The sequence below is a fragment of the Grampus griseus genome, assembly GCF_964374135.1.
Source record: "Grampus griseus genome assembly, chromosome: 19".
Taxonomy (NCBI): Eukaryota; Metazoa; Chordata; class Mammalia; order Artiodactyla; family Delphinidae; genus Grampus; species Grampus griseus.
Window position 1 is genome coordinate 9070340 of NC_139013.1, and position 12683 is coordinate 9083022.

General features: G+C 59.8%; 1 protein-coding gene and 1 pseudogene across 2 annotated transcripts; one reads left to right on the forward strand and one right to left on the reverse strand.

The window, feature by feature from the left end:
• Positions 1-740: 740 nt before the first annotated feature.
• On the reverse strand, positions 741-1584 carry LOC309836681 (paraneoplastic antigen-like protein 8B; the record flags this gene model as incomplete). Its single annotated transcript, XM_082676782.1, is given in 2 exon segments — positions 741-1197; positions 1199-1584. Coding segments are annotated over 2 exon segments (843 nt in total).
• Positions 1585-10518: 8934 nt separating this feature from the next.
• On the forward strand, positions 10519-12344 carry LOC309836950 (paraneoplastic antigen-like protein 8B; annotated as a pseudogene). The gene has a single exon. The product of its transcript is annotated as a paraneoplastic antigen-like protein 8B (transcript).
• The last annotated feature ends 339 nt before the right edge of the window (positions 12345-12683 follow it).

The following is a 12683-nucleotide window of genomic DNA, read 5'->3' on the forward strand; positions in this document are numbered from 1 at the left end:
TGGCCTTGAGGAGCTGGCGCATTTGTACCAGCTACACTTCAGATGGGCAGGGCAGGTGTGGGTCTCTCTCTCTCTCTTCCTTCCCCTCCTTCCTTGGTCCTGGTCACCAGAGCCCCGCCCCTCCCTTTCCCTCCCTCATCTCTTTTCCCCTCCCCCAGGAGCAGCCCCTCTGCCTCTCAGGCTTCTCTTCCTGGAATCATCTCCTCCCCCAGCAGGGAGGTTCAGCCTTCCTGACTGAAGGCTCAGCTACATCCTGACACCCCCGCGCGGCTGGGTGGCCGAGCTTCCATCACAGAGCCCGGCCCCATCAGATTGGGGTGGAGGACAGGGGCACGGAGACGCTGGCCAGAAGCATGAGTCTGGAAGGGATCGGGGCTCTACGAACAGCCAGAAAGAGCTCACTGGCACTGCTGGCCTCCCCCAGTGCCCGGTGTCCACGGACACGCTCACCCCTGCGCTAACGCGGGAGACCCAAAGACAATCCCGCTGGGGGGGGCCTGAGACCCCGTCCCATCACCTAGGGCTGCTGCCTCCGCGGGCGCCCGTTACACTCTTCCTTCTTCCCTTGGGCTCGCTCGCGCCACCTGCAGCGGAGGGACTGAAAGGACAGGGGAGCGAGCGTTGGGCGGGCGCGCACTTTAGAGCTCAGTGCCCACGGTTCAGCGGTTGCCGCCTCCGCGGCGGGGAGGGCCGAGGGGCGGAACTGGGGCTCCACCGGCAGCGGCAGCCTCGCCGTGGCCTTAGCGGCACTTGGGGGGCAGCCTCTTGCCCCGACCAGCCTTCTTCCCACGCGTGGACTTGGAGCCGGCGGGCGGCCGAGCCCTGCGCTGGCCGCCCTTGGCCTGCTCCCCAGCGCCCGCGCGCCCCTTCCTGCTCTTGCTTCCTGCCTCCTCGTCCTGGGCTTCCGTCTCGGAAGGGATGCCCAGCCCGCCGGGGCCGCCGCCTCCACCTCGGGTTTTGCGGGTCCCCGACGGGGCGGGAGCCGCTGCCCAGCCCGCCCGATCCGGGGCCCTAAAGGCCAGGCGGGCCCGCTTGGCCCGGGGCTTCCTGGACGCGCGGTCCTCGGGCTCAGACTCCTCGCTCTCCACGTCCTCCGACTCCCTGTTCCCGCGGGCCGCCCGCAGCGCCAAGACCTCCCCCAGGTTGCCTTTGGCGCACCTGAACCTCCCGCTCTGCCAGGCCTTTTCCTTTTCTTCCTATCACCTCAGCCACGTCCTGGGCATCCAGGAGCACCGCTAGCTCCAGGAGGCCGCCCTCATCTTCCTCGTCCTCGCCCCAGCCCGCCAGCGGGCCACCGGGAGCCTTCTTCCCTTTGCAGGTGGTCCGAGGTTCAGCCCCGGTGGAGATGCATCCCAGCAAGTGAGCGCCGTCTTTGGCCTTCCTTGGGACCACGGCGTCCACCTGGCGGCCTGCCTCCTCCACCTTCACTCGGGTTCCGGAAGTGTCCTTGGCCATGACGGACAAGACCTCGGGCAGGGCAGCTTTCTTGTCTTTCTTTCCGCTCCAGCCCAGCGACTCGATCACAGAAGCGATTTTCAACGTCTCCCTGCAGGTTTTGATGTCTGATGAAATCCTGTAGGCCATGATGTCTAGAACTCGGGGTTCTCCATGCCCTTCTGGGTGACCTGGTTGCCTCATTCCTCAGACTCACCTACTGAAGCACTGCCCTTGAGCACCTCATCAGGTGTGTCCCTCGTGGCCGTGAGAGCCACCGTGTTGCAGATGCCGCTTCTGGCTTCTGTGATCAGCTCAAGCTGATCACATCGGGGGGCTCTTTCTGTCACTTTCTTCTTGGCTTTGTCCAAAACGGTCCCCAGGGCCAAGAACTCCATGGAGACTGACTGTCTGCCTCATCCACGTCTCTCTGCACGGCTTCCTCGCAGCCGTTTGGAGTGTTGCGTAGAACGCGCTGGCATTGCCACTTATCCCCGCCCAAGTCCTCCTCTTCCACCTCTGCGAGCTCGATGCCCAGGCTCTGATGGAAGAATCCTTCAGCTTCTCTTTTGCAGAGGTAAACGGCGGTCCTCCTCGGCCCCTCTTTTTGTCTCTGGCTCTATTTCTGAGACCCCCCCCGCCCCGCACTGCCCTTGCTAGCCCTGCTGGCTGTACCAGGAACGGGGCCTGGGTCTCTGAATCGGCAGGTGAGTCCCCGGGGGCCCTGGCCACTGCGGCCCGTGGGAGCCTTCCATGCAGCAGCTGCCTCAGGACAGTTTCTTCCGCCTCAGGACTCTCGTGTCCTTGCACAGAACCCTCCAGACGCCGTCCTTGCCCGGGGTCCCCCTGGGGATGGCACCGTGATTAATGTCCACCACAAACTCCATGAAGGCGGCCTTGGCCTTCTCCTCCCTCACGTCCCTCGTGTTCCTCAACCTGAACGTGCCCTGGCGCGGGAAGGCTGGCTGCAGGACGGCTTCGATGGCTGCCTTTTCCAGGTCCTCCGGGATGCTGGTGACCAGCAGGGCCCTGTGCACGTCCACAGCCAGCCCCCTGCATGAGTATGGGCCTCCTGGGTGACGGATCACTACTCTCCCTCCCACTCCAGCCAAGTGTGACACACACCCCCTCCCACTTCGTCCTGCCAGTTTTTCCGCATCTACATCAGAGTGGGCAGCAGGCTTTGGCTCCCGGGCACTGGCAGCTCTCCTTCCCCCACGGGCTACTGCCGGTTCCATGACAACCGCTTTCAGGCTGTTGCCAGGGTCTGAGCATTTGTTTTGAGGAACCCAATGAAAATGAGAATATTCGCCTTGTAGTTTCACTAGGCAGGCCTCACACAGAAAACTCAGCCCCGCTCACTCGCGGATCAAGTCTCAGGAGGTCCAGGCCTTAATGGGGGGTGATCAGCCCTCACTCAGGGTTACTCCGGGTCTGGAGTGAGTTTGATGCTAGGGCCAGGAGGCGGGGTCTGGACTGAAGCTGAGGCCGGAGATGGGAGTGCAAGTGGCAGGTCTGTGTCCCGGTGGGGCTAAGGGCCCCGAGGTGGCTGTGTGAGATGGAGGCTGAGCCCGAGCAGTGGGCCAGGCCTGGTTCAGGCGCACGACTGCTGTCCGGGTTTCACAGCCCTCCGGGCAGCCACAGCTACCAGGACTGCGGTGGGACCTTCTCTGTAGATCAGAGCAGGTGGGGTGCTCAGAGGGCAAGGCATGCTCGTGGGAAGGGCCTGCGGCCACTGCAAATCATATCATAGTGACCCCCAGGGGGCCACTTGAATGATATCTCAGTAATTACCGCATTAACACCTCAAGCGCTACCTCCAGAACTGCCCCTTCAAGCCTTAGGGCCTGTCCCTGCCCTCCCCCTCCCCTCCCCCTCCCCCTCCCCTCCCCTCCCCTGCCCCTCCCCTTCCCTCCCCTCCCCTCCCCTCCCCTCCCCCTCCCCCTCCCCTCCCCTCCCCTCCCCCTCCCCCTCCCCTCCCCTCCCCTCCCCTCCCCCTCCCCTCCCCTCCCCTCCCCCTCCCCCTCCCCCTCCCCCTCCCCTCCCCTCCCCCTCCCCCTCCTCCTCCCCTCCCCTCCCATCCCCTCCCCTCCCCTCCGCCTCCCCCTCACTTGGGACCTGGACACACTGTGGTGGTGACCCAGGCCCCAGGCTGCAGGATGAGCCCCAGGTAATGACATTCGTTCATTCCCTCCTTCCATCTGGGCAAACTATTAGAAATAAAATCAGATTCCTTTCTCCTCAGCCCACCTGATGGCTGAGCTGCCAGTCTGCGCAAGCGTGGGCCCATCCAGCAAACACTGACCGAGTACTTTCCTGCCGTTGGGATTCTTCCAGAGCAGCAAGACCGCCTTTACTGGTTCCCTGTTGGCATGAGACCTGGGGCCCCAGGAATGAGGCAAAAAGCCTCAGGAACCTATGGCAGGTGACGGTGCCGGGTCTGAGAAGTCAGGAAGACCCTTCCCTGGTCCCCTCAAGTCCTGCTCCAGCACTTCGAGCCAGAGGTAATGTCTGGCAGGGTACTGAGAGGCCCCTGTGCCCCTCCTTCTTGGGGGCTTGGAGAATGCTTTAGGGGGAACAAATTACACAGGACACTTTGAGTTCCAAGTGCAGAAACCGAAGTTGTCCTGGATTAAGCAGAAAAGGGAATTCATTGGCTCACGTTACTGTAAAGTCCAGGTTGTATTAGCTTCAGTCATGGCTGGTTCCAGGGCCCCTTCATTCATTTATTCAACCAAAGACTCTGGCCCAGCTCCCATTGGATCAGCTGGGTCATGTGCCTGCCCCTGCACCAATCACAGGGACTGGAGAGGGAGGGAGTGCTTTGATTGGCCAGGCTGGGTCATGTGCCTGCCCCTGCACCAATCACAGGGACTGGAGAGGGAGGGAGTGCTTTGATTGGCCAGGCTGGGTCATGTGCCTGCCCCTGCACCAATCACAGGGACTGGAGAGGGAGGGAGTGCTTTGATTGGCCAGGTTTTGGGGAGTGGTGGGTGAGGGTTAGTGATTCCCACAGGAACCACCTGGCTCCCTCCACATGAGGGAGGGGATGCCACAAGGAGAAATGGAGGCAAATCACTTAGGAGACGGGGGTGGGAGTGTGGGGGGTGGATACTGGGCTGGAAAGCAGGAGATTCTGTCCCCAGGGGAGGAAGGGCAGTAGTGAGACTGTCTGTACCTGGATAGGGGAGGGCCTGAAAGGGAGTATGGGGCCCTCTCCTTGGCTGGGGGTGTCTGTTGTCGAATCTCTGGAACACTGGTTGGGGAAGAGCATTCACCCTTTCAGGTGCTCACTGAAGCATTCCCGCCCAGAGACTTCATTCACTCATTCATTCAGTGTTTCTCTAGTGGCTGTCCTGGGACCCACCTGTGCAGGTCGCTGGGAGCAGTGATGACTGAGGCAGGCTCTGCCTCCTGGAGCTCAGGAGCGGAAGCGGAAGCGAGTGCTAGGAGGGAAACGCCTGCATTCTCAGGGGAGGTGGGTCGGAAGAGCTGCAGCTGATTCTGGATTGGGGCCAGCTTCCCGAAACAGGTGACACTGAGCTGAGTCTGAAGGGAGGAGGTGACCCTCTGTGAAGTAGGGAAGAAGTGTTTTCGAGGGGGTTGGTGTATGAAGACCCCAGTGGCTGGATGGAGGACAGGAGACCTAAAGAGCTGAGGGGAATGAGGTGTGGCCGAGTGGGGGAAGAGGCAAGGCCAGGTCCACGGGGAATTGTGAGTTGGTTACACCAGGGATGTGGCCAAGGAGCAAAGGGCGGTTGGGTCTCCAAGGCCAGAGTGGGAAGCTTCTCTGCAGTTTAGGTGCTGTGTGACGCTGGGAGAGTCAAACAACATCTCTGAGCCTCACTTTCCTCCTTTGCACGATACTTTGAGCTGCTGTGTTGGCTTAGGCACGTGGAGGGTTTAGCACACGTCCTGGGGTGCAGTAGGGCTTTCAGTAGCGGTTATTGGTATTAATCCTCTTCAGTATCGTAATACCTTTTTGTACGAAGAGGGAGCTGAGTCGCTGCTTTAGGGATTTGCTGGGTCAGAGCATCCTCTGGTGGGCACAGGGAGACGTGGCTCAGAGAAGAAAGATGGACCGAAGGTTTAAATTTTAAAGATCTTTCTTCCCTCTCTCCCTCCGTTCCGTTCTCCCTGTCGTCTTTCCTTCCTTCCACACACATCCCCCCAGAACCTGCTTCCACCTATCTGGAGCCCCAGTGGTGATTGTGACAGCCAGGCCCTGCCCTCCCTAGTGTGTGTGTGGGCGGAGGGGTGCCCGTCATAGGACACTCCTGAGCAGAGCTTAACACGGAAGCCGGATACTTTAGGCTGGAAAGAGACCCGGGAGGAGGGCGGGACCGCAGTATGCAGAGCCTCATAGGACAAGGCGAGGAGCCTGTGCTTTCTCCCGAGGGCACTGGGGAGCCATAGAGAGGTTTAGAGGAGAGGAGAGACAGGGTCAAGTTTGTGATGTCACGTGGAGGATGAATGGGAAGGGCGGGAGTGGGGCTGGATCAGACTCTCGCCCTCCCTCGGAGTCTTCCCAAGTCTGGCAGTCTGATGGCAGCTCCCCGACACACACCCACGGACCTGGCCCAAGTCTCCAGGCCAGTGTCCACACACAGAGCTCCAGGTGGCGGTGGCACCCCCTCAGCCTGCAGGTCCAAGCTCCCTGCGCCCCAGGGCAGGTTCGGTTGGCCTTGGTGAGCCTGAGGGAGAATCTGGCGGGTCCCTCCGGGCGGGGTCCGTCCCTTCATGGGCAGGAGCAACCTTCCCGGCTCCAATAGCGGGGCGAGAGTGGGCGAGGGGTGAGGCGTCGCTTGGTCCCTGCATGCTCTCTGGCGGTCTCCTTGTGGAGTTGGTGGGTTTGTTCCCGTGTTATAGATGAGGATGTGGGTGTTTCGGGCTGAGGCATGTGTAGTGTATCGGTTACACTTGTTTCACTTGTTAGGGCTGTGTGTGTCTCTCTGTGGATGTAGGTGGGGCGAGTCTCGGGGTGCCAATGAATGGGTTTCTGTGTCTGTCTCTGGTTATGTGCGAAGTGTGTGTGTGTGTGTGTGTGTGTGTGTGTGTGTGTGTGTGTGTATGTTTGTAGGAGGGAATAGAGTAGCTCAGTCCAAGTGTGTGTCAATGTCACCTTGTGTGAATGCAAGTGAGTGTGTGTGAGCCAGTGTGTGTTTTGTGTGTGTTAGTGTGACTGTGGTACGGGCTGACACGAGCCTGATGCCCACCTTGAATCTAGCAAACCTCCAACACCAGCCCCTTCAGTTTGGGGGGGCGGGGAGATAGATCCGATGCCCGAACCTGGGACTCCCTCCCTCAACACTCTTCCCCCTCTCAGGGATGTACCAGGTCCCAGAACCGCGGGGAGGGAATAGTGGGGGGGCTGCGCGCGCAGTAGATGAAGTTCTGCGGCGCCCGTATTGACCACCAGGCGGCGCTCCAGGGCCGCTACTTCAAGACGCACCTGCGAAGGCGCTTCCCCAGCGTTCAAGTGCGCGGGCGAAATAATTTGCTTAAGTTGATTCAGCTCTGAAGTGGGGTGCTGGGGTTCAACACTAACAGCAAGAACAACAATAGCTGTTATTTATATATCTCTTAATACATGCGCTCTGATGATTTCAACGCAAGTTTAGGTGCCCTTACTGTGCCCATTTTACAGATTCAGAGAAGGCAGATGACTTGTCAGAGTCACACAGAGCCGGAATCTGAACCCAGGCGATCTGGCTTGACTCAAGTCACGTCCGTGTGACTCCAGGGTCTGTGAGCGGACCCCTTCCTTGCCGTCTCCGCAAACTCTGGGGGGAGGGGAAAACTGGGTGTGGAGGAGCGAGGGACGGGGAGAGGCCAGGGTGAGCTGGGGCAGATCATTAGGGGCCCGAGGCACCGGGATGGGGACGGTACACGGTCTTGGGGCTCGCCGTGGTCTCTACGCAAGCTGCCCCCATTGCGGTCATGGTCAGCTGTGGGTAATCTGGAAATGACCGGCCGCTGATTCATAACCTCAGTAGGACTTGCTGAGTGCCACGGGGGTTTGCTGGGCACGAGCACGCCACAACCTCTCCTATCTTCCTGACGACGCTAAGAGAACGTGATCCCCATTTTCAGGGACGTAAATGGAGGCACGGAGAGAGGTTAGTTACCTGTCCAAAGCTGTAAGGATGGGATGGGTGTGTGCTGGTTACTTTTGCTGCATAACAAACCACTCTAAACTCACTGGCATAAAACAAAAATGTTTTATTATGTTCATGGAATCTGTAGGTCAGCATAATGAAAGGGAATAATGGGGAATGGCTTTTTTTTCAGTTCCACAACATCTGGTACCTTAGCTGGGGTGACTCCAATGGCTAAGGTCTGGAATCATTTGGAAGCTTCATCAGTCATGTCTGGTGCCTGGTCTGGGATGACTTGAAAACTGGGCTTAGCTGGAGGTGTTGACTTGAGCACCTCTATTGGTCTCTCCGTGTGAGTTGGGCTTCCTCACAGCATGGAGGTTAAGTTTCAAGCAGGAATGTCCTGGGAGGGGGGTCTTGAGAGCAAATATTCCAAGAGAAGTGGGCAAAAGTCTTTTATAACTGGCCTTGGGAGACACATAGCATCACTGCTGCCATACTTGTCGAGGCAGTCACAGCATGTCTAGATTCAGATTCAAGAAAAGGGTATGTGGACGCCGCTTCCAGATGGCGGTCAAAGAACTTGTAGCCAGGACTTCCCTGGTGGCGCAGTGGTTAAGAGTCTGCCTGCCAATGCAGTGGACACATGTTCGAACCCTGGTCCAGGAAGATCCCACATACTGCAGAGCAACTGAGCCTGTGGCGCCGCAACTAGAGAAAGCCCGCACACGAAGCAACGAAGACCCAACACAGCCAAAAATAAATAAACAAATTTATATTAAAAATGAAATCTATTCTTAAAATTCATTTCACCTGTTTTTTATTTTATTTTTTATTTATTTATTTTGCGGTACGTGGGCCTCTTACTGTTGTGACCACTCCCGTTGGTGGAGCACAGGCTCCGGACGCGCAGGCTTAGCAGCCATGGCTCACGGGCCCAGCCACTCCGCGGCATGTGGGATGCTCCCGGACCGGGGCACGAACCCGTGTCCCCTGCATCAGCAGGCGAACTCTCAACCACTGCGCCACCAGGGAAGCCCTCACCTGTTTTGTATTTATTGAAGGTGGACGTTAGCAAACTTAACATTTTGCATGTGGCTTGCCTTGGGGGCTCGCATTATATTTCTGTCGGACAACGCTGCTCTAGAGAGAAGGATAACATCCATTTGGGGATCAGGAAGGCGAAAGGAAAAGAGGAAAGCAGGGAAAATAAGAGCTGCAAGGGCGTGGGTAGGAGAGTAAGAAAGCCCTTTGGTTTGCCCTAGGCCCAGTTTCCATGGTAACCTTGCAATAAACTCTTCCTACGTTAAAAAAAAAAAAAAGGAAGTGTTTGGGTTTCTTCTTTATTTATATACTTATTTATTTAACAATTAAATTAATTAATATATTTGTTGAATGATTATATCATACGTTCTCAAGAAAGAAGTCCCATAGGTATCTTTCATGGAGCACCAACTCTGGGCCAACCTCTGTTCCAAGGGCTTTCATGGCTCATCACCTTCAATCCCCCTAAGGATCCTGTGAGGTAGGGTTAATGGTTATCGCCATTTCACAGAGGAGCAAACCGAGGCGTAGAGAAGCCCAGGGACCTTCCCAGAGTCACTGCGAGGGCAGCGAGCAGCAGTAGAAACTCAAGAGCTGGACCACGGCGCCTGATTTATATAGAGCTGCGGGTGGGGGAGGTTTATAAAGGATGACGATGCAGATGTGTATTTGGAGTAGCTATGATATTCACCTGTCCCAGCCTGTGGACCCAGTCAGCGGAAATGCCTTCTTGCAGAATTCACGTCTGATCTCACTGAGGATCATACACGTACAGAAACTGTGTACAAAAACACACGGTGAATTGCACGTGCATCGTTATGGCTACAGAAACATCTGCAAGAGCGAGGCCTCATTGAACGAGGCCCGTACCCCATCAGTGAGAGCTGTGGACCCCAAATGATGCCCTCACCTCACAGCTGAGGCCTGTGTACCCTTATTGAAGCCCGTCCCCACTGAGTGAGGCCTGAAAACTCTGAGTGAGTCCTGGTTCCACCGTGGGAGGCCATAGGCTTTTTTGCTGTTTTTTCTTTGTCCGCGCCGGGCCGCTTGTGGGATCTTAGTTCCCGGACCAGGGATCGAACCTGTGACCCCTGCTGTGGAAGCACGAAGTCCTAACCACTGGACCGCCAGGGAATTCCCCCCCACCACTTTTTTTCCCCCATAGCCCTTGGTTTACGTCTCTATATCCTGAACTCCACCTACACTGTGGAGGGGAATTGCAACCCTGCAGGAAGCCGGTCCTCTACCAAAAAGAGGCCTCTATCCTCTGAAGGAGCTCGGGTCCCCCTGACTGCTGTTTCGCCCCCTGTGAATATGGCCTTTTGGGGCTCATCACTAATGGTGATCCCACCCCCTGAGTCTTCCGTTCCTCAGGCTTGTCCAGAGCCGGCTCCTCAGACCCCACCAACTCCGACCCCTGCTCCAGCCCGCAGTGTTGCCATGGAGATGGGGTGCCGCTGGGAGGCGGGGCTAGCCCATGTGCGCAGGCGCAGGGCGGAGCAGACCCGTCGCCCGGAACTGCTGAGATTGAGCAGAGGGTGCAAGGCCAGGCCCGACCACAGGCAGGCGAGCGTGGCGCCCCTCCCCGCGCCGCTCCGGGGGCGCACGGCGTCGCCCTCCCCAGCACCTGTCCCGGGCGCCGCGGTGTCACTCAGCCTCTGTCAGGAACAAAGGGCGGAGGGGCCGGGCCGGTGGCATCCCTGGGTTTGACTCGTAAGCTTCCTGTGGATGCTAGGACCCCTGTGGGGAGGGGCCTCGGGAAAGGACGCTGCGTCAGCCGCCCAGGGGCAGCTGGAGCCCAAGCCTTGCCACATTCACCTGAACCTGAACTCCAAGCCCTGTGGCGCTGTTCCAGAGTGGCATTTGCACAGGGGACCGCAGCCCACGTCCGCCTCGGGCTCCCTCCTGCTCCGCTGTCAGCGCCAGCGGCGGCACCGTGGCCATGAGCCTTTTGGGGGACTGGTGCAGGGGGCTGGCCGTGGACGTGCACAGGGCCCTGCTGGTCACCGGCATCCCAGAGGACCTGGAGCAGACAGCCATCGAAGCCGTTCTGAAGCCGGCCTTGCTGCCCCTGGGCAAGTTCAGGCTGCGGAACACGCGGGCCGTGAGGGACGAGTAGGCCAAGGCCTCCCTGATGGAATTTGTGAAGGGCATTAATCACGGTGCCATCCCCGGGGAGATCCCGGGCAAGGACGGCGTCTGGAGGGTTCTGTGCAAGGACAGCGCGGAGGGCACGAGAGTCCTGAGGCAGATGAAACGCTTGCTGTCGGATAAAAGGCCCCCACAGGCCGCAGTGGCCAGGGCCCCCGGGGACACGCCCACCCCTCCCGCTTCGGAGACCCTGGCTCTGGGGTCGGAGCCGGGGGTCAGGGAGGCTGGCCCCCCTCCTGGTGCAGCCAAAGGTGCTAGGAGGGGCCGTCGGGGTCGCAGAAACAGAACCAGAGGCAGCAGGTGGGCCAGAAGAGCGTCGTGGAGGGCGGCCATCCACGTCGGGGAGCGGGAGTCCCAAGACTCTCCCGACTAGAGCCTGGGTATCACGATCGAGGAGATGGGCAAGGAGGACTTGAGCGGGGATGGCGAACAGAGCGCGCTGTACGCCACCCTCCAGCCCGCCGCGAAGGAGCCTGTTAGGAAGTGGGCCCTCCAGAGGGAAGGAGATGATGGAACGGTCCCGGCGAGTTCTTGGCCCTGGCAACGGTGACGGACAAAGCCAAGAAGAGGAAGATGGAGAACGATCCCCCTGGGGCTGAGTCGATCAGCCTGAACATCAAAGAAGACCGGAGCGAAATTCCAGACTTAGTGGCCCTACTTACTCGCAGTGAGAGACACATCGGACGAGGAGACCATGGGCAGCGACGCCTCCCAAAGCGAGTCTCAGGAAAACGGGGATCAGGAAAGAGGGGGGTGGACATTCCCGAGTTTGTGGCCATTGTGCCTTGTACAGACCCCGCGGGCCACTCCGCCTGCGACGAGATGTTTGAAAATTGCTTCTGTGATCGAGTTTCTGGGCTGGAGCGACAAGAAAGCTGCCCTGCCCGAGGTCTTGTCCGTCATAGCCAAGGACACTTCCGGAACCCGGGTGAAGGTGGAGGAGGCAGGCCGCCAGGTGGACGCCGTGGTCCTGAGGAAGACCAAAGACGGCGCTCACCTGCTGGGATGCATCTCCACCGGGGCTGAGCCTCGGACCACCTGCAAAGGGAAGAAGGCTCCCGGTGGCCCGCTGGCGGGCTGGGGCGAGGACGAGGAAGATGAGGGCGGCCTCCTGGAGCTAGCGGTGCTCCTGGATGCCCAGGACGTGGCTGAGGTGATAGGAAGAAAAGGAAAAGGCCTGGCAGAGCGGGAGGTTCAGATGCGCCAAAGGCAACCTGGGGGAGGTCTTGGCGCTGCGAGCGGCCCGCGGGAACAGGGAGTCGGAGGACGTGGAGAGCGAGGAGTCTGAGCCCGAGGACCGCGCGTCCAGGAAGCCCCGGGCCAAGCGGGTCCGCCCGGCCTTTAGGGCCCTGGGTCGGGCGGGCTTGGGCAGCGGCTCCCGCCCCGTCGGGGACCCGCAAAACCCGAGGGGGAGGCGGCGGCCCCGGCGGGCTGGGCATCCCTCCCGAGACGGAAGCCCAGGACGAGGCGGCAGGAAGCAATAGCAGGAAGGGACGCGCGGGCGCTGGGGCGCAGGCCAAGGGCGGCCAGCCCAGGGCTCGGCCGCCCGCCGGCTCCAAGTCCACGCGTGGGAAGAAGGCTGGTCGGGGCAAGAGGCTGCCCCCCAAGTGCCGCTAAGGCCACGGCGAGGCTGCAGCTGCCGGTGGGGCCCCAGTTCCGCCCCTCGGCCCTCCCCGCCGCGGAGGCGGCAACCGTTGAACCGTGGGCACTGAGCTCTAAAGTGCGCGCCCGCCCACCGCTCGCTCCCCTGTCCTTTCAGTCCCTCCGTTGCAGGTGGCGCGAGCGAGCCCAAGGGAAGAAGGAAGAGTGTAACGGGCGCCCGCGGAGGCAGCAGCCCTAGGTGATGGGACGGGGTCTCAGGCCCCCCCCCCAGCGGGATTGTCTTTGGGTCTCCCGCGTTAGCGCAGGGGTGAGCGTGTCCGTGGACACCGGGCACTGGGGGAGGCCAGCAGTGCC